General features: G+C 35.9%; 1 protein-coding gene across 1 annotated transcript in view; it reads right to left on the bottom strand.

Annotated features, from left to right (window-relative positions):
• Positions 1-21,697, bottom strand: part of CSMD1 (CUB and Sushi multiple domains 1) — a 1,071,884-nt gene that overhangs the window by 58,317 nt on the left and 991,870 nt on the right. Inside the window, exons 50-53 of the mRNA XM_070732892.1 lie at positions 16,914-17,099; positions 9,280-9,474; positions 6,312-6,485; positions 108-281 (exon numbers count right to left, since the gene is read on the bottom strand). Of these exons, the coding sequence (XP_070588993.1) occupies positions 108-281; positions 6,312-6,485; positions 9,280-9,474; positions 16,914-17,099 (729 nt within the window). The remainder of the gene's footprint in view (positions 1-107; positions 282-6,311; positions 6,486-9,279; positions 9,475-16,913; positions 17,100-21,697) is intronic.

Raw genomic sequence — 21,697 nt, 5'->3', positions numbered from 1 at the left:
ATGCTTCCTCTTGTACACGTGACCCTCATTCCTCTGCAATGTTTCATATCTTAGTATTGTTACCTAGCTATGTGCTTAGGACATATCAGATGAAAAGTATCACTTACGGACACAAACCGGTGTTTGCCCAGACCACTTGTGATCTTGTAAGCATATCCGAACCGATGTGCCGACAAGTCGAAACCCAGGATTGCACTGGTAGACCACAGTATCACGGTAGCTGAAACCATCACCACTAATATGACCATTTACAATTGGATCCGGAGAACCACAGTGTCCAGCTAAAATAAGAAGGAAATAAAAAAGAAACTAAATTTGCACACATGCTGAGACACAGATGTAATTGATAACAGTATTAAACGAAAAGTCATCCTTGTCCTCTTCACAGTTCAGTAAATCTACCAAATGGAAAAAGTTGGTGATGAGTTATTTAGTTCTTCATTTACAATGCTTTTCCTTTGCCAATATGCACTTGTCATTTAAAAGAAGAAGATTTGGTAACTTTATATAGATAGTTAAGACTAATCTTACTTATAGATAATTAAGGATAGTAACAAAAAAAATTGTAAAATCCATTTTGAATATCTATTTATACCTCGCCCTTCCTTCAAAAACTGAAGGAGGTATAAATAACATTTTTCCTTTAATTTTCACAGAATGGTTTACCTGAGAAAGATTGATTGGGCCAAAGATATTGGCCCAAAGATATTAGGTGTATTTCCAAGGGACGTATATTTTTGTGTACCTGTGTGTAATATGTATGTACACATATGGCATATATACATAGAATTAAATAGTATATTTTGGATGTTCAGTAATAGTAAGTAAAATTGTACCTTTTTGAGGCAAGGAGAGGCCAGGCATCCTAACCCTAACCCAAACCCTTGACGTGAGTGACTTTAAGTTGGCCACCTTTAAGCCAGTCACATGACCTTTAAGCCACCACCCCCATCACATGATTGGTAAGCTACTCCCCACCTGGTCACATGACTGGCAAGCCATACCCACAAAATAAGCACCGCAGTGTGATAGTAAAAATTTTTGCAGCCCTTCACTGTGTAGATTCACTAATTTCCTCTCAGTTTGAATCTGATGGGATTAAACATCTAAATAGTCTAGGGATTCAAGAACCAAAGCCAATACAGCAAAGGATATGTAAATTTTAATCAAGCCAAATTATACCTTAAGTATTTCAAGCAGTATACATATAAACAATATTTTCAGGGGACATAAAAATCTATCCGCTTATTCTAGTTTAAGACCAACAGTTATTATATATGATACTATACTTCAGCCAAAACCATATACTATTGAAATTCTTTTTTCCAGAGATCTGCAAAAAACACATTGCCTTTCACAGATCATAATACATGATTTTACCATAATATAAAAATGAATCTGCTAATTGAAATTTATTATTCCTTTGAGTCAAGACTGTTGAGCTTCAAAGAAAATATAGAAAGTTAGCACGGTGGGGAACTGAATAATGCAGTCAATCTTAGAACAGAAATTTTAAACTAAAATGATTTATAAGATTTTCCTTATCTGAATTATTTCCTAGATTTTGGAGTTCTGGATTAATTGATATTGTAACAGGCACAGGAATCCCTTATTCCAACTCCCTTCCCCTCATCACTAATCAACACTGATAAAACATTGGGGGGGGGGGGAATAAAAAAAGAAATGACAATATTTTGTGAACTATTTTATTACCTGTAATTAGTATGTTTGCATAACATAATATAGAAAAACAAGTCACTGGTTGTTTTTTTTTCATTTTTCACATGACACCTACAAATGGATTCTATTGGCCCAGAATAGAGAGTAAGAGATTTAGCTATGAAATATATGTAGCTGTTCTTTGATTCACATGCTTGAATTAAATTGTGACAACTATCATTAATTTTTCATAGTACATTAGTAATTTTAAAAAGGCAGAATTTTTTTAAAAAAGCCACTTAGTTATAATATGCCTCTCACAATGACAAATCACTGATTTATGAAGTTCAAATTGGAAATGAATATTTAAACTGACATTCTGACATTAAAGAATTTTGTTGGTGAATTTTAATGACTATGATATTATAATGTACAGATTTTAGAAGATGCCAGCTTCAAAGATTAAAATAACCACTTTTTTTCTCTGTGCCTTGTTTATTTTGTGTAATATCCTTTCTTAGACACTGCTAATTCATCTATAATAAATCCATATAAATTAAGAATTAACATCTTTGCTTGATGCTCCCTTTTTAAAAAATATTTATAACAGATTCACTAAAGCTATTTTGCTTTGCAGGTGAATAGAACTGATTAATTAGGGAAATTAATTCACTTCCAAATTCTATTTCCAATAATAGTTGGCTTGGAAAATATATTTTCTACTCAGTGAGGCTCTTTAAAAATATTCAATGATAGCAAAACTAGTGAAGTTTTATTGTATTTCAAGCTTCAATTGAGACCTCACCTACAAAAAGATATTGACAAAATTGAACGGGTCCAAAGACGGGCTACAAGAATGGTGGAAGGTCTGAAGTATAAAACGTATCAGGAAAGACTTAATGAACTCAATCTGTATAGTCTGGAAGACAGAAGGAAAAGGGGGGACATGATCGAAACATTTAAATATGTTGAAGGGTTAAATAGGGTTCAGGAGGGAAGTGTTTTTAACAGGAAAGTGAACACAAGAACAAGGGGACACAATCTGAAGTTAGTTAGGGGAAAGATCAAAGGCAACATGAGAAAGTATTATTTTACTGAAAGAGTAGTAGATCCTTGGAACAAACTTCCAGCAGACGTGGTTGGTAAATCCACAGTAACCGAATTTAAACATGCCTGGGATAAACATATATCCATTGTAAGATAAAATACAGGAAATAGTAAAAGGGCAGACTAGATGGACCATGGGGTCTTTTTCTGCCGTCAGTCTTCTATGTTTCTATGTTTCTAATTAAAGGGGAGAGTAATATGGCACTGCAGATAGATGCATGGCACCAGATAAACACACAAACCTCTTCAATTTATTAGCAACAGAATTACACTCTTTTCCACATCTTCCAGGTTAGCAGACTACAGTATATTTAGAACAAGTACCATTATGGACTCATAAATGGATTTGCTAAATTTCTTTTAGGAATGAACCCAAGTTGAACTAGAGAGTAACACTGGATTTTAACTTTTAACACAATCAATATTTTTAATCCTAACAATTAGACAATAAGCATATATATATATGCATACACAGTGGTGGGCTGCTGCCCAGATGGTGGGGGAATTCAGTAGGGTAGCAAAAATGGAGCTCCACCCCAGAGCACCCAATTTGCACTGAAAGATGAAAGAAAAGATGAAAGATGAAGGGCATCCTGCATAAGCCATGCCCACAGTGTGGTAGTAAAAATTTTGGTAGCTCTTCACTGTATATGTACATACATACGCACATCCACATCCACACACTTTTTTCACTATTTGAGATAATAGCAGGTAATAGATACATTTTCTTTCACAGAGGCTTAATGAATTAATGAAGTATAAAAAGTGGAAAGAGGAAGAAATAACTAAGGCAGAATATCAGCAAATAGTCCAAGCCTATAAAGATGATGTGAAGAAAGCTAGGCTCCTAATGAACAAAGCCTTGTGACAAAAGTTTTAAAAAGATAATAACAAAAAAGTACTCTTCCAACATATTAAAAACAAAAAAAAGTTAAGAAAACAATTGGCCCATTGCTTGGAGAAAGTGGCAAGAAGGTGACAAGCTACAGCGAGAAAGAAGAGCTACTTAACTCATTTTTTGTATCTGTCTGTCAGGCCAGTCTTTTTATTTGGAGTCTTTGGTCTGCCACACTCTATATTATTATATTATGCATTTTCTATTGTGGGAAAATGGAAGGGGGGGTAGTATGAGGTTGTTTGAGGGTCTAAAGATGGGCTTGGGTCCAAAGACGGGCTACAAAAATGGTGGAAGGTCTTAAGCATAAAACTTATCAGGAAAGACTTAAGGAACTTAATCTGTATAGTCTGGAGGACAGAAGGGAAAGGGGGGACATGAGAATTATTATAGAATTGTTGTGTGTATAGAACTGCGTGTTTTGATCTCAGTTTGCATATGATTGATTGATGTATATGTGTATGACTTGGACTGTTTACTGACTATTCTATTGAATATATGTATATAATGTTTATACTCAAATTGTTCTGGGTTATTGACTGGATATCTGCCACTACCACAACTACTCTGTATAGGTTTGTTTTATGAATATTACAAATAATTCCTCAGCATTCTAGCAACTAAGACCAGATGGATTACACCTCAGGGTTCTGAAGGAACTGGCAGACGAGATCTCAGAACCACTGAACTGTATCTTTCTAAGACACTGAAGCACCGGGGAACTGCCAGAAGACTGGAAAAGAGCTGATGTAATTTCCATCTTCAAAAAAGAAAAAAATAGATCCAGGAAACTACAGACTTATCAACCTGTCCTCAATACCAGGGAAAATTCTGCAAACGATAATCAAACAAAGAATCAACGAACACCTACAAGCAAACAAAGTGATAACTCAAAGCCAACATGGATTTGTCAAAAACAGGTCATGCCAGATTACTCTAATTGCATTCTTTGACAAAACGATAACATTAGTGTACCAGCAGAATGCTGTCAATATAATTTACTTGGACTTTAGTAAGGCATTTGATAAAGTAGACCATAACCTACTACTGGAAAAAGTAGAAACATGTCAGTTAGACAGCAACATCACCAGATGGATTCAAAACTACACTCAATGTGTAGTGCTCAATGGAACTGCATCTAGATGGAGGGAAGTATGCAGTGAGTACCCAAGGCTCTGTTTTAGGCTCAGTACTCTTCAACATCTTCATCAACGACTTGGACAAGGGGATAGATGGGTAACTAATCAAACTTGCAGATGACGCCAAACTGGTAGGAATAGCCAACACTCCAGAAGGTAGGCTCAAGATACAGAAGGATCTTGACAGACTTGAACATTGAGCACTATGCAAGAAAATTAAATTCAATTGTGAAAAAAGTAAGGCTCTACATTTAGGCAAGAAAAACAAAATGCACAGATACAGTATATGTTGTACTTTGTTCAACAGTAGTAACTATGACAGAGATCTAGGAGTCCTAGTGGACAACTATTTAAATATGAGCCAACAGTGAGCAGAAGCTGCCAAAAAAAAGCCAACAGCTTCTCCAAGGTGGCTTTCTACCTTGCCTCAGTGTCTGGAGTCTGGATGGGAGGAAGCAGAGTCAGGCTACATTGCAGGTCCCTAACTGTTTCTGCACAACCAGAGATTGAGAGAGTGGGCAGCCTTCAGATCTCTTATTTGGACTAAGCAATCTTGCCTTCTCTGTCACAGTACCTCACTCAGGGACAGTATCATCTTGTTCTCCTCCCCGCCACACCCAAATTCATATGATGTCTACCTTGATGATGGTCAGAAAGTAATGGAAACTCTTTTCTAAAGCCTTAGGGCAGACTGGTAGTTTAGCCCTGTAAAATATTATTTAGAATGTATATCTTGGGTGCTTATGTTCTGTTTCCTTTTAAATAGTTTTTACTTATAGGTTACTTATAGGTTCAGACAGGTTCTGGAGAAGTAGTAGCAAAATTTTTGAATAGTTTGGAGAACCGGCAAATACCACCTCTGGCTGGCCTTAGAATGAAGTGAGGAGATGTCCTTCCCCCAGGAGTGGGGAAGGAATGGAGATTTTGCAGTATCCTTCTCCTGGAATGGGATAAGAATTTAGATTTTGAAGTATTCTTTCCCTGCCATGCTCACCAAGCCACACCCATCAAGCCACACCACACCATGCCCACCAAGCCATGCCCACAGAACCAGTAGTAAAAAAAATGGATTTTACCATTGATACATAGTCATTTGAGTTGGGGAGCCTCTACATTGGTAAATAAATACTTCTATATAGTCTGGGGCCCTTAACATCTATTGTACTTTTAAAATTATTTGTGCAAAATGCCTTGATCATAAAATTCATTAACTGCTGGTGTTGAAGCCATGAAGTTTAATCAATATTATTCGGTCATCAATTGTATTGTGACCAAGATTCTTGCTGTTTATGAATTATTTGAAAATTGTTGAGAAATGTCTGCTATTTTTCTCAAGGCTCTCATTGCCTGAATCTGAATGGCTAAAAACAAAACAAAAAGTCCACATGGTGAGAAATCTCAAATTTTAAGGGAACATCACTTCCTAAAAAAGAGTTCAATATAGAAAAACATCTTCAGCCATGTTGTTCTATTTTTCAAATACTATAATTCAACTCTTTATAAATATTTACCAAGACACTGTGTTTCAGTTCCACTCCAAAGTCCATTTGCTAAGCATTCTCTCACATGAGACCCAACAAGTGTATATCCAGTGTTACAAGTAAAGATTGCTGTAGCTCCATAAATTGTCATGGTCCCAATCTTATTTCCATTTGATGGAGATGGAAGACTTCCACAAGAAATAACTGAAAAGGGAAAATAAAGTAACTGCAGCATGGCAGCAACAAGTTCATATATTAACATTTTGGACCAGACCTGGATGCATTTTGAAATATTAAGCAAATAAACAAAAAACAACTTTGGAACACTTTGAAGTTTCTATTTTTTTTCCCTTGGAGATAGAAAGGAAAAATGAATTAAAGAGCACTATCACAATATTCAACATAGCAAAATTTAACCCTGCTGTTATGTTTTGAGTCTGTGAGACTCAAAATCGAAGTTTGAGACCCTGTAAAAATTTTTCCCTGCACTTCTGAAACTTGAAATTTCATGACTTTTCATCATTTCAGGGGTTCTCTCTATGAGATTTTTTTTTTGGGGGGGTGGGTTAGTTTTTGCTGGGCAAAAAAAGTCACACTTGTACTGTTTTCGAGTCTGTGTGTCTCGAACAAAAAATTCTTCATTTTAAGTGCTTGTATTTGGTCAAATTGAAAACTTCTTTCCCTTGCAAACTAAGTTGAACATTTCTGCAAAAAATGAAATGAAAATTGAAATAAAAAAATAATGCTTATTGTAAAGTGATCAGATTATAAATTGGGTAAAGTGGGACACCATCGGGGGGGAAGTGCGACTTAAAATTTTCTGCAGAAGTTTACCTCAACGTTAGGTTTTGCAAAACATCTCGCATTCAAGCCTTCACGCTGTCCTGAATTCTTTGTTTTCCTTCTCTACCCTGAAACGATCTGACAGATTTGCTGAAATTGCTTCTCTTGATCCCCTTACCCATAGGGCAAAACCAGGGTTTTCTAGGGGAGTGAAATCAACAGCAACAGTTGCCCTTCACACAAACCCCGATTGGCTACATTTCAAACATGATTGGCTGCATGCTGTGCAAATCCAGCTGCAAGTGGGGTGAGGTCAGTTGCTGCAAAAGTAAGGTGACAAGATTTGGCAAAGGTGGGAGGGAGGGGAGTATAGGCAGAGGAAATGGGAAAGGACCACAACATCCAGAGGCCCAGTGGGTAGTAGGTGTGTGCATGCGTAATATTGAAAACCGGTGTGTGTGCGTGTGTGTTTAACTTCTCCAATGAATTAGGTGTTTTTTTCCAAGTCTGAGCCGAGTGGGGCACCAGGTGATCTGGGGGCGGGGAGATTTCCCCTTTCTCTCTGCCTTTGCACCCCTGGGACATGCAACCAATTGCTGATCTTCCCCACTGGAATTAGCACAGAGGGCATGGGGGGGCAGGGGGCAGCTTGATTCTTCCTTTCTTGGGGCTGCAGGATTTTTTAATTCCTTGCAAGAAAGTTGTTGGTTTCGGGAACAGGACAAAAGGCTGTTGCTTTGCAAGCGATCAGCAAAGGTAACGCTGATGCGGGGTTTGAGGGCAGCTTGTTTCAGCCCGCCGGAGTTCTCAAAAGGTTTTGTGCCACTTGTACTGGTGCAAAGAGAGGGAGGGATGAACCGTCACTCTCTCTCTTGGGCGTGCACACTGTTGGGCATGCGCAAAGGATCAATCAAATCAATCAAAAAATTCGTGACTTTTTTAAAAAGGCGCGGGACGTGGGACAAATAGGTAAAAAGTGGGACTGTCCTGCCAAAAGCAGGATGTCTGGTCACTTTAGCTTATTGGTTTATTTTGCTCATAAAAGTCCCCCCCCTTTGTGATTTTTTTTTTCAATTTATAGATAGTTTAGCCTGCAAAATGCGTACAATTTTACTAAATTTGGTGCGGGATTACTAGTTTGAACATTCCTGATCATAAGAAAAATAGAAATGAACTGAAAAAATGATGCTTATTTTGCTCACAAAAGGGCCACACCCCTTGGCCTTGCTGTGTGCCATTATTTACACTTTTTATATAGATTTGGCTAGAAATATTGGGAATACCCTTTTGAAAAGCAAGCACATGATAGCCAGACAACTAATTTTATGAAATAAATCCATTTTACTAAAAGCAAGTATATAATTTTGAAATTAACAGCATAATTTATATATAAATTGAAATAATTGAACACAGTGGGGGGGGGCATTTATGTGCAAAATAAACAAATAAGCATCAATATTTTCTGTTCAATTTTCATTTCATTATGTTAAAAAATGTTGAAACTGGTAATTCAATGACAAAGTTATTGAAAATATTTGGAATTAGGGGCCTAGAAAAATGTATAAAGTGACATGCTTGAAAAAATGGGGGGCAGGGCCCTTTTATGAGCAAAATAAAAAAATAAGTATCATTTTTTCATTTAATTTTCATATCATTATGTTCAGAAATGTTCAAACTAGTAATTCCACATCAAATTTAGTAAATTTGTACATTGTTTGCAGACAAAACTATCTATAAATTGAAAATAAATTCAAAAAAAGGGGGGGCATTTATGAGCAAAATAAACCAATAAGCATTATTTTTTTAAATTTCAATGTTCATTTCATTGTGTGCTGAAATGTTCAACCTAGTTTCCAAGGGAAAGAAGTTTTCAAATTGACCAAATATAAGCACTTAAAATAAAGAATTTTCGGTTTGAGTCACACAGACTCGAAAACAGTACAAGTGTATAATGGTTTTGAACAGGCAGCAGGGTTAAACTAACCATGTATTTAAAAAGCCATTAATAAAGTCATGTGCAGCTTGCCCTATACATAAAAACAGAGAGACTCTGCTTGAGAATTAAACAAGTTCTGATATGAACATCCTACTTATCTAGATGATTACCTATCATCTATCTATAGTCAGATTTTACAAAATATTAGTATCTTCAGGAGATGTTGCTAATAATTATCTTTAAACAGAACAGAACCATGTATGAATAAAGAGTTCTTACCCTTACACATTTGTCTCTCATTAGTATCACTCCAAGTTCCATTAGTTGTACACATTATGAGTCTCTGCCCCTCTAAACTATAGCCAGGACTGCAGCTCAACATGATTTGTGCTCCAAAGTCATTCACTGACCCAGAAATCAGCCTCCAGATGACATGTTCTGAAAGCCGACTTTCAATGCTGGGGCAAATCACAGCTGTGAAAGAAAAAAAGTCCTGTATTAAGTTTTGGTTTTTGAAATTATTTCTCAGAAGAGGAATCATTACCTGGTTGCCAGGATATTTTTTTTTCTTGTGAAATTGAGCCTGCTACAAATATTATTCAGCTGCATGTTATAATGTCCATTATGCTTTCATTTAAAAAAAATACTAATAAGGGAAACGGCTTTTAAATTTAGCCATGGGAAATCATAGATATCCACAATTCTTGCATTTTTTTAAACTTTAGAAATAATGGCTTGTTTTAAAATTTTATTTATTTCATCAAAGAACAATACATCATAGCATGTTTTAAATTTCAAAACATTTAAAACATGCTATGATGTATTGTTCTTTGATTAATATTGTAGTACAGTGATGGCGACCCTTTTGGTGCCACAGGTTGCCACCTGTGGCACCCAAAGGGTCGCCATCACTGTACTACAATATTAATGGAGCAATATCTGCTGGCACACGAGCCGTTATCCTAGCTCAGCTCCAATGTGCATGTGTGTGCCAGCCAGCTGATTTTTGGCTTGCACAGAGGCTCTGGGAGGGCGTCTTTGGCTTCTAGAGAGCCCCTGGGGGATGGGGGAGGGCCTTGGGAGGAGAAAACATTAGGCTACTGGGCCTACCAGAAGTTGAGAAACAGGCTGTTTCCGGCCACCAGAGGCCCTCTGGGAGGCAAGGGAAGCTGTTTCCACCTTCACCAGGCATTGAATTATGGGTGTGGGCACTCACACATGCACAATAGCACATTTACCATCACTGTTGTAGTATGTTTAGGATCACAGCCAAATTTAGTGGAGACTATAGAAAAGAGTAAATTCCTGCCTAATGTGGTAAGTAACGCAGCCACAATTTTTAACAATGCATTTATCTCATGAAATTTTAAACTACATGGCAATTCCTTTAAAATGTATTTTTAATATAATCTATTCAGTTCTTTGTACCAATTTGAATATCACACCTCATCTTTCTGATAGAATAGAGCACACGTCATCACTATTCCATTTTTACATTGAAGAAAAGTGGGATTAAGGTTCATATATCTGTAAATATGGAGATAAACAAAGCATAATGATGGCACAGAAGTGGATGAACAGAAGAACTTTCAGAGACAGAGAAAACAAAGATAGAAAATAAAGATATAATGGTTAAAAATAGGAAATGTCTATGAAAATTGTGAATGTGATAGAGTATCATAGGGAGAGAAAAAAAAGCAAAGATAAAAATGAAAATGGATTTTGAAGAACATTTGGTGGAGGATGAACTGACACCATTTCACTGATTAATTACTGTGTGGCTCTTTTTTGATAAATTGTTCTTCTATTGTTTTACTACGGATGTTTTACTGTATTTATATTGATATATATGAACTACTGAGGTTTTATTTTAGTTGTGACAGTGTAACCATTTTATTTGGTTACAAACCATGTAACCAAATAAAACCAAGTGGTCTATCATCTTCTCCTTTGCAAACAATTTTGTTTAAAAAAATCTCTTTTCTAACCAATTTAGGAGCAGAAATGGAAAGAAGTCTTCAAGTAAGGTATTTGAGGTTTCCAGTTTTTGAGTATTTGAGGTTTCTTTTTTTGGGGAGGGGGGTGTCACTGTCAACCATTGACCAAAAAGCCTATTAAGGATGCAGAACCTTCAAGAAAAATCCAGGAGTTTTTTGGGCTGAAAAAATGTCAGTTGAATTATATTTATAGAGTGCCACCTCATCCTATCTCATACTTAAAATGAAGAATACTGCAATATCCTTATGTAGAATATTATTTCCCCCCTTTTATTGTACTAAAGATATTGCATATTTTTGGACAAGAAACCATCTTACATTGCTTGTAGGTCTATTTTTAATTTTTTGTATTTATCCCACTTTTCTGGCTCAGAATGGGGAAAATGGTTTCTCTATACAGTATTTTTATCTTCATATGACTGTGTACGGTGTTCCTATTTGGGAAATATGACTTTCCCAACATTAGTAGTGTGCCCTTTTCTCTTACATACTCTTTGCATGGTAACTAAATTAAAAATAAGGAAAGAATAAAAAGACTAAAGCATAGTAATTAATATAAAGCACTGTTCATAGATACTTGGTACAGTAGAAAGTTCTGTGTGCATTAGCTTTTAATATTTTTGTTAAACTCTTCTGATTTATCAGAACTACTTAGATTTTATTTATTTATTTTATTTTATTAATTTGTTTTGTCAAGTACATATTGGTGGTATACAAAGATATAATAATATTTATATACATTATATTAGTAAAAGAGAAACATTAGAACAGGGGACGGAAGACACTCTGGTGCATTTATGCATGCCCCTTACTGACCTCTTAGGAATCGGGAGATGTCAACAGTGGATAGTCTAAGGGTAAAGTTTTGGTGGTTAGGTGATGATACTACAGTGTCTGGTAGTGAGTTCCATGCATCAACTACTCGGTTACTAAAGTTGTATTTCAAGCAGTCGAGTTTAAAGTCGTTTACTTTAAGTTTGTATTTGTTGTGTGCTTGGGTATTGTTGTGGTTGAAGCAGAAGTAATTGTTGACAGGAAGGACATTGTAGCAGATTATTTTATGGGCTATGTTTAGGTTGTGTTTAAGGTGACATAGTTCTAAGCTTTCTAAACCGAGGATTCTAAGTCTACTTGCCTAGGGTATTCTGTTGCGAGTAGAGGAGCAGAGGGCTCTTCTAGTAAAGTATCTTTGGACATTTTCTAGAGTGTTTATGTCCGAAATGTGGTGTAGGTTCCATAGATGAGTTGTATTCAAGGATTGGTCTGGCAAAAATTTTGTATGCTCTGGTTAGTAGTGTGAGATTACCGGAGCAGAAGCTATGTAGGATTAGGTTAACAACTCTTGAAGCCTTTTACGGAGTGAGGGTTGTCTGCAAGGTCTTGTTTATTCAGCTTGCATTTGGTGTTCGGATTCATTTTACCAATGGTTGAAATTTGGAGTTGCCAGATATTTGACCATTCAGACACAAAGCCCAGGTCTTTTTGAAGAGTAGCTGTGTTATTGTTGGTGTTGAAAAGTTTGACATCATCGGCGAAGAGAATGAAGTTGCTTGTAATGGGATTGCAAAGGTAACTTATATAGCATATAAAGAGTGTTGGTCCAAGTACACTGCCTTGGAGTACACCGCTCTTAACCCGAACAGGATTAGATATGGCACTCCCTATTTTGACAATTTGTTGTCTGTTTGATAGGAACAACTATTATCCAACTATGGAGAGATCCTAAGATGCCATAGGATTTGAGTTTTAGAAGTAGTTTGTCATGAACCACTGAGTCGAAGGCTTTACAGAGGTCAATGTAAATCGCATCTATTGATTTGCCCTGATCAAGATGTGTAGTCCTTATGTTTTTGCAGTGAATGAGTTGCAGGTTGCAAGATAATTTTTTTCTGAAACCAAATTGTTTGTTAGAGAGTAGATTCCTAGATAGTTTCTAGATGGAGAGTAATTGATTGGTTCATGATTGATTCCATGACTTTGCATGTGATGCAGCCTAATGAGATTGGTCTGTAGTTTTCAACTAGACTGGGATTTACTTTTTTGAAGATGGGGATGATTGTTGCTTGTGACCATAGCTTTGGTAGTGAGCTGGTCATGAATGATTTTTCAAAGATTATGCTTAGTGATTCATCTATGGCTATGGAAAGGTTATTTAGGAAGTATGGCCATAGACCATCAGGCCCAATTGATAGTGAAGGTTTAAGGTTCTGTAGTCAGGGACTCTGTAACAAAGTATGAATTGAAGTGTGACATTTAGGCATATATCAAAGATGATGGGTTTAGGGAGGGTAAAATCATGTGCAACTTTGATGTTTTTCAGGTTTAGTGACTTTTTATAGAATATAGCTACTCCGCCTCCTTTGCAGGATTCACAGTCGGACTGGAAGATAAGGTAGTTTCTTGATGTGATGATAGAGTCGGCGTAGAATGCATTTAGCCATGTTTCGCAGACTAAAATAATATCAAAGGTGTCAGTGTCTAGTAGTAGTAGGAATTCAGACATCTTGTTAATTCTTCTTCTTGCATTGATTAGTTTGCATTTGAGATTGGTTTTGTATTCGAGATTGGTTTTGGATTGGATTGAGGAAGTAAGGGGTGTGCTTTCCTATTCTTGGTTGGTGATACTTGGGATGTTGATTTGTTGTTGAGGGATGGTATGTTGGAAGATGTAGGATGGATTATGGGTCTTGAATTTGATGCATTTAGCATGGTAATCTATGTATAGGTTTGTTTCTCTAAGGTCCAGTCATCTCTTAATTTCTGCCTGTAGTTCATGGGAGTGGATACGTTGTAGGAAAGATAGATCAGGTCTGGATCTAAGTAATTAGTATTGTTTCTGGAAATGGAGTTTATGGTCTTTATGAATTGTTGTTTGGTGGGCTCATTTTTGCATACTACTCTGTAGAATCGGGGAGCCACTGAGCCATCGCTATATCTGTGCTCAGAGCCATCTCTGGTAACTTCTATGATATCTTCAGGGGCATTGGTTTTATGAGATGGTTGCAGATGATGTTTCATACTTTTGCTTACTTGAAATATTCTTGATTCTTGAATTAAAATACAAACTGTTGCATATACTCCATATTTAGAGCAAATATATATATATCAGTCTTCCTTTTGTAGACATCACTGTCACCATTTTTATACATGATATCTGATTCAAGAATGTCAAATTCATCTACAGAGAAAAAATCTTGTCCTTTTTCTATGCTGATTTATTTTTGCTGACATTCTTATGAACTGATGTCTACAGTGGACCAAGCATATACTTTCATCATGATTATACATCATATCATTAGAATGAGATTGCTTTTCTATATTCATATACTGCTTATGGTCAAAACTGGACTTTTAAAAAAAATATTGGAAATATATATCATTCTATAATTTCTAGGGGTTTCACTAGAAATTTGCTATGCTATCCTGTCCAAACAGATGATGTAATTTTATGACTTCATTAATTATATTAAAATCTCCAACATTATGTCCTAATAACATTTAACAAAGGCTATTTTTGTTGGATTCATTCTTGATGCAATGTTGCATGACTCATGTAGATCCCAAATTGTGCCCAAAATTTTATCGAATAAAAGTCACAATATATTATAAAAGTGATTTTTCATTAATGGTTCATTATTAGGAACCTATCTCTTGCTCTCCAGTTTTTGTCACACTGGAAGCTCCTGTTAAAAAAACCCCAATAATTTTTCTGTTTCTCCCAGGCAAAAAAAACCACGTATCATTTGGTTTCTATGTTTTCTGAAAATTAATATACTTAGAAAGTAGAAAGCTATCATAAACTATAGCTGTTTTCTCCTTTGGAATAGAATTAAATATAGAATTACTTTGATACATCTCTATTTCCAAACTTTTGGAAGTTGATTTTAATATGTGTATGTGTATGTGCATATGTATATGTATATGAATATGTATATGTATGTGTTAGAGGTGGGTTCCTACTGGTGTACCCCAGTGCGGTATTCTGGTAGTGGCCCGTAGATTGTGCAATTTGCATGTGACAGCTCTGGTGCTGTCTTCGCCAGTCCATGTGCAGCACCAATTAATTTTTTTTACTAAATTTTAGCTTTTTTTTGTTTCTGCTTATGTGTGGAAGCAAAAGCTTGCACATGTGTGATTTTTAGCAATATTATGCCTTCTGTGCATGCACGGAAGCAAAATCATGCGAGAGACTGCACGGGAGCATAGCAATTGTGCACGCATATGTATAGCCCACCAATAGGGAGATAAGAGAAAATTGCCACTGGTATATGTACATATATACAGCAGAGAGAGAGAGAGAGACAGAGATAGAGGGAGGGAGAGAGAGAGAGATGAATTGTCCTAAAAATACAAGTTCCAGGTGTAGTTATAGAAGAAAAAACGACAGACATCACAATCTCCAGAACTTTTTAAAACTTATTATCCTAAGCTTTCATCAGCCCCTGATGTCATCCTCACAGTATAAATTCACTGTCGAAGAAATTGTGTGTATGTTTGTATCTATATTTATATCACTTACATCTGTATCTATATCTGCATTTGCATCTATATCTATCTATATAAATATCTTATGATAACATAAGGAAATAAGTTTGTTTTCAAGATTGCATTAAAAATAGTTCTTATATGAACTTCCAACTTCATCTAATAAAAAAAGAGACTGTGCCAATGCGATTCCTCTGCTGTATCAGGACTTCAGAAACACTGCAGGAAGAAAGGTTGGGGGTATCAGCTTTGTCACTGTAATCTATCTGAGCAGAATGCAAACAGAGAAGTATCAGTGGGAACTCATTCATCCTACCTGGTTGCCAATTCTGACATTTTATGGATTGCACATCCACAAGAATACTTCCAAAGCAAATTAATAGGATTCCTAGTATGTACAAATTTCAGAAGGCAAAAATTCCAAAGTAAAGTTGGATATGAAGTAGATCAATGTAAACAAGTAAATAGGAAAGGAGAACATCATAATTTCAATCTCATTTTTTTTAAAAAAAATGAAACAGGGTAGTTGTAAGAAACATATAGGGCCTAGACATAAAAACACTTTACTAGCGTACTGAACTTCCGAACCTTGGTTTGAGAGATAGCAGGCCTTGCCAGGAAGGGATTGTAAAACAGAAGGAAAACATGATTATGTTTGGATATAAAATTCTTAGGAAAGATGTCCATGATACATTAAGAATGAAGTGACCTCAAACTCCAAGCCAGGAAACGATCAAGGAAAATGGGGAAAACAACATGATAAAATGGGTTAGCAAATTATAATGAAATATGGTGAAATAACAGGCAAACAACTCCCAATATGGACAGACTATGGACAGAGGGAAGGGGTGTAAACAAGACATCAAGAAACCTATATAAGATTATCCCTGTAGTTGAGTAATTTACCTTCAGAGGAACACAGGTGCCTTCCCTGTGACCTCTCCAGGTCCCTGTATGATCATACCGGAGTTTTTTTGTATTTTCTATTTTTTGTTGTTAATAAAGACTTTTGCTTTTATTTCCTTGGTCTCTGGGGAATTTTTCTAACAGTAGTTGTGATATGTCAATTTTATATTTTCACACAAGTTTTTCAATTGCAGTGGGTTAATATTCATTATCACTGAAGTAAGTTTATCTGAAGAGACACACCACAATGACATGAGAAATGCAATTTGTAGCTAATTTTCTACTAACTTGGGAAGAAATTAATTATTTGCTAAAAGAGTACTAAACAAGATATGGAAACTATTTAGTTTTATTTATTTATTACATTTTTATGCCACCTATCCAAATGATTCAGTGACTCTAAGCTGTTTAGAGGAAGTCATTAGAGATAGGCTAAAATATTGTAGTGAACAGACAGAAAGATAAACTGAAACTTGCTCTAAAACACTGTACTGTTTTTATTTTTTTTAAAAAATCCATACTTACGTTTACAGACCGGTGGTCTTCCTTTATTACTCCACAATCCATCTTCTTGACACACTGCTGTTGCTTGTTGACTAGATTCTAGCTTGTAGCCTTCATTACATTCATATATCACTCTGCTGCCCAAAATAAATTCATTACCCCAAACTGAACCATTTCCAGGAGATTCTGGAATACCACAGGATACAGCTGAAAAGGGGGATTAAGGGGAAAAAAGACTCAGAAGGTTATAATAACTATGATTCTTTACTTTCGTAGATTAAAAAAATAAAATAAAATAATTAAATTTAAAAAATAAATAAAAAACCACACCAATATGTGTGTTACAGCTGACACAAAGAAAAATTATCTTTAATAGTTATGCAAATCTGATATAACGAGAAGGATATTTTGAAGATACACTGTAACCACTAGTGCGATTTTTCTAGCCCATATTGCATAGCTTTTCACATTGTTTCCCCCCTGATTTACTGCTTATATTATGTTAAGAGAAATGCATTAACAAATCTTTTAAAATATATTTCAAATAATTTTCCTTATGTACTTGATTTATATTATTCCCTGTAGGAGATGACCAGGCAGAGGCCAAAGGGATCAAATGCATCATAAGTCACAAATTCCTGTGTGCTGTCAAGAAATCTAAGTCCAACTCATCATGAATGACTTTCTTATTTCCCGCTCATTTCCCTTGACCATTAGTTGGTCAGATTTTTATAGAAAATTTAAACTTGAATTAAATCTTTATACTCATTTGAAATGCCCAAATCTCTTGATTTCACTTGACATTCTCTTTAAAAATTACAGTTTGTGGTCCATATATAAAATCCAGCTACCATTTCTAAAGTGGCTGTGCCCTTTTCTCTACTACAGGTGGTCCTCATTTAGCCACCATAATTGGGACTAGTAACTTGGTTAACTGAAGTGATCACTAAGTAAAACTGTTTTTATTATCTTGTTTAAGCTCTCCTTTGCTTTATAGACCTGTGAGGGTCACATATGTGTGAGAATTAGTTGTAATGTTATTTTTTCATCATCAAACAACTAAGAATAAAATGTATTGAATATCTCATGGTTTTATATAGTTCACAGTTCAGCAAAGGAGACTGTATATATAACTCCATTGTTATATTGTAATTGCAAATAGTCACCAAATGAGGACTATCAAAATGAAATAGTCACTAAATGAGGACTATCTATACTATTATTGCACTTTGAAAAATTTTCTATATATCATAACAGAAAAATGTAGCCAATTAGACAATGGTACTTATATGAATAATTTAACAATATTACTATTTTACCATTTTTACAAACTTTGGTGTATAATTTGTTCTGCAATCTGTGTATGTAACACTATGCATTTATTCTTAATTGTTTAGAACCAGTCTCATTAAAATTAGTTAAACTTTATTTCGCCATGAGAAATTTAAATCTACTGATTTTAGCAGATTAACTCTAAGGATTATTCTATATCCAATTAAATATTTGAAAACATTAAAATAAATAATCTCTTAAATATAGATTGAGTAACCATAGTTATTTTCTTCAGATATAATTATTCTGTTAGCTCTGCAGTTTTTGCTGTTTTAAAAGCAACAGCAGTAACAATCAATTATAATACCTTGGAAGAGAGTAAATCCTTTGTGCAATAGTAAAACGATTAATAGCTGTCACTTGACCACATGAGATTTTTTTTTTAAATGTTTTTGATATAACCATTTTAACCCAAGCAACTAGAGATTTGTGTCTATGACAATTAAAACTCTTGTAATACTAGCAGAAAAAGGAACTACATGATTATATATAATAATGAACAGAGGGACATTAGATTCCAATCACTGTTTATAGTACAATCTTAGTTACAAGTTATATCTGAGGAATCAATACTACAACTTCATACATAATGAAATTCCCTGCTTTGGGGGAAAATCCACAAAAATATAGAAAATAAACTAAAACAAGTCTATGCTGATCTGTTTCCAGAAACTGATTAGTATCCTAGGACAGAACAATGTTGCTTCCTAAAAATGTTGGGAACACAATAATTCTGTGAAAATCTGTACTTTAAATATAATAAGAAAGTTTCAGTCAAGTATGGTTCGTCCAATACAATTCAAATTTTGATATAATTTCATCACTTATTAGCATGGTTATCATCTGCAGAAGGCTCATGCGTTATCAAGGTTCTGTGACAGGTAAGCTATACTTCAGAATTGGAAACTAAGACAGTTTTCAGTCCATGTCAATCCTGCCTCTTAAATTACCTAAAATTAAAAATGGAAATTACATTTTGTGTAATTTAAGATGGCAGGCAATAAGGATTGAATGAGAAGAGGATATACTCTTGTTCTAAAATGCTATTTCTACCTTCCCAGAGAAGTAATGGCTACAGATTAGCACGCAACAGATTCAAACTTAATACGAACCGCTCCAAACTTGACTGTAAAAAATATGATTTCAACAATCGAGTTATCGAAGCGTGGAACTCATTGCCGGACTCAATTGTGTCAACCCCTAACCCCCAACATTTCTCCCTTAGACTCTCCACGATTGACCTCTCCAGGTTCCTAAGAGGCCAGTAAGGGACGTACATAAGTGCACTGGTGTGCCTTTCGTCCCCTGTCCAATTGTCTTTCCTTTCTCTCACTTATCATATATATTTTCTTTCTTTCATATATCCTCTCCTCTAAGTTCACTTTACCCTTATATATATTACTACATGTTTATTTTTCTTCCTATGCATTTGTGTATTGGACAAATAAATAAAAAATAAAAAATAAAAAATAAAATAAAATAAAATAAAATAAAATAAAAGATTATGGTAGGTGACAGAAAGAAACAAGTGTGGCTGGATGAAAATTGTCCCTGGGGTGTATAGGCCAGAGAAAGAGGAGTTGAATGGGATGAGTGCAAAAAAGAAAACAAGACAAAGATTTATTAAAAGGCAGTAATTCTGAAGATTTCAAATAAGGTTGTTGTTATGAGGGAGATTACAGGTAGTCTTGGAGTTATAATGGCAATTGGGACCAGGATTGCCAATGCTTGTGACATCACATGACCACAATACTTAGCAATAGAAAAGTCTGGGGAATCATGGTTGCTGTTGTAATCCAAGATAAGCATATTATTCAGCAGGAAACAATCCCAGGTAAGGATCATGGGAGTAATGTGTGTGTGGGGGAGGAACCTTAGAGGCCCAGCATAGGTCACACATGAGTTAACAGGTTGCTGCAGTTTGATATGAGGTCAAGAAGGCCAGAGAAACAGGATGCAGGGTGTGCATCCATGCAAGTGCAGGAAGGCCCAAGGAAAGAGGGTGCTGGTGGTTGCAAGTGAGTGATGGGGAAAGGAACATATAGTGAATGTAATAAAGACAGGGGAAGGGGAGAAACTTACCTCAATGATTTGTGGCTTCTTTAATGAATTCCCATTGACTTTGCTTGTGGTAAGCCAGCAGAGAAGGTTGTTCATTAAAATCACATGGCCATAAGGTGCTGCTACCAATTATAAATGTGAGCTGATTGCCAAGCACCCAAATTTTGCTGATGTGACTGCTATGACCTTAATTTCAAGGAGCATTCCTAATCTATTCATTCAGTGCAATTGTAACTTTATACAGTTGCTGAACAAATGGTTGTAACTCCAGGATTGCTATTCATGTTCAGTTTGCAAACTAACAACTTTGCAATTAAGGTTTCTTCACAAGTTCCTTTCACAAGCCAAGTTAGGATAGTATTCCTATCCTATACCTGTGCCTTCGATTTTTACTGCCTAAGAAAACATGTATTTGTTTCTTCTACTGTTCATTCCATTTTCATTCTTCAATGCATTGAAAATTTATTTATTTAAGAAATGTATATAGCTTCCCAAGTAATGTGAGCCTGGGCACTTACAACATTAAAATAATTCACTGCATAATAAAAATCCTAAACCTGCTGACAAAAACATGTTTTTAGGGCATTTTCGACAAGCAGCTAGGGAGGACTGAATTTTTGGGGGGAACGATGGTTCATACAGAAGAAGACCACCTTAAGGGACATTTTTATGGTGTTACCATACGTACATCCTAAAATGTTGGGACTGGTAACAAATTCTGCCTTTCTGTTCTGTTAATGTTAGTATTAATATTTTGTGTTATCTACAGGTTTGATAGGTCTATGTCTTTATGGAAGTCCTCAGTAAAAACTAGTGAAGAGTATCTGAACCTACAACTTCATTTTTCAGTTGGCTGTATTTAACTCCAGACTGATGAAGAGTCTTTGATAAGAATGCTTTGAGCATGTTCGGAAACTTCAGATCGTGCAGAATGCAGCTGCGAGAGCAATCATGGGCTTCCCTAGGTATGCCCATGTTACACCAACACTCCGCAGTCTGCATTGGTTGCCGATCAATTTCCGGTCACAATTCAAAGTGTTGGTTATGACCTATAAAGCCCTTCATGGCATCGGACCAGAATATCTCTGGGACCGCCTTCTGCTGCACGAATCCCAGCGACCGATTAGGTCCCACAGAGTTGGCCTTCTCTGGGTCCCGTCGACTAAAACAATGTCATCTGGCGTGTCCCAGGGGAAGAGCCTTCTCTGTGGTGGCCCTGACTCTCTGGAACCAGCTCCCCCCAGATATTAGAACTGCCCCCACCCTCCCTGCCTTCCTTAAAACTCACCTCTGCTATCAGGCATGGGGGAATTGAGGCATCCCCCCCTCCGCCGGGCCTATACAATTTATGTATGGTATGTCTGTGTGTATGTCTGGTTTAATAATGGAGGTTTTTTTAATTTTTTAATTTA

Source organism: Erythrolamprus reginae, chromosome 1 (genome assembly GCF_031021105.1).
Source record: "Erythrolamprus reginae isolate rEryReg1 chromosome 1, rEryReg1.hap1, whole genome shotgun sequence".
NCBI classification, from domain to species: domain Eukaryota; kingdom Metazoa; phylum Chordata; class Lepidosauria; order Squamata; family Dipsadidae; genus Erythrolamprus; species Erythrolamprus reginae.
This window is presented reverse-complemented; position numbering and strand designations above follow the sequence as displayed.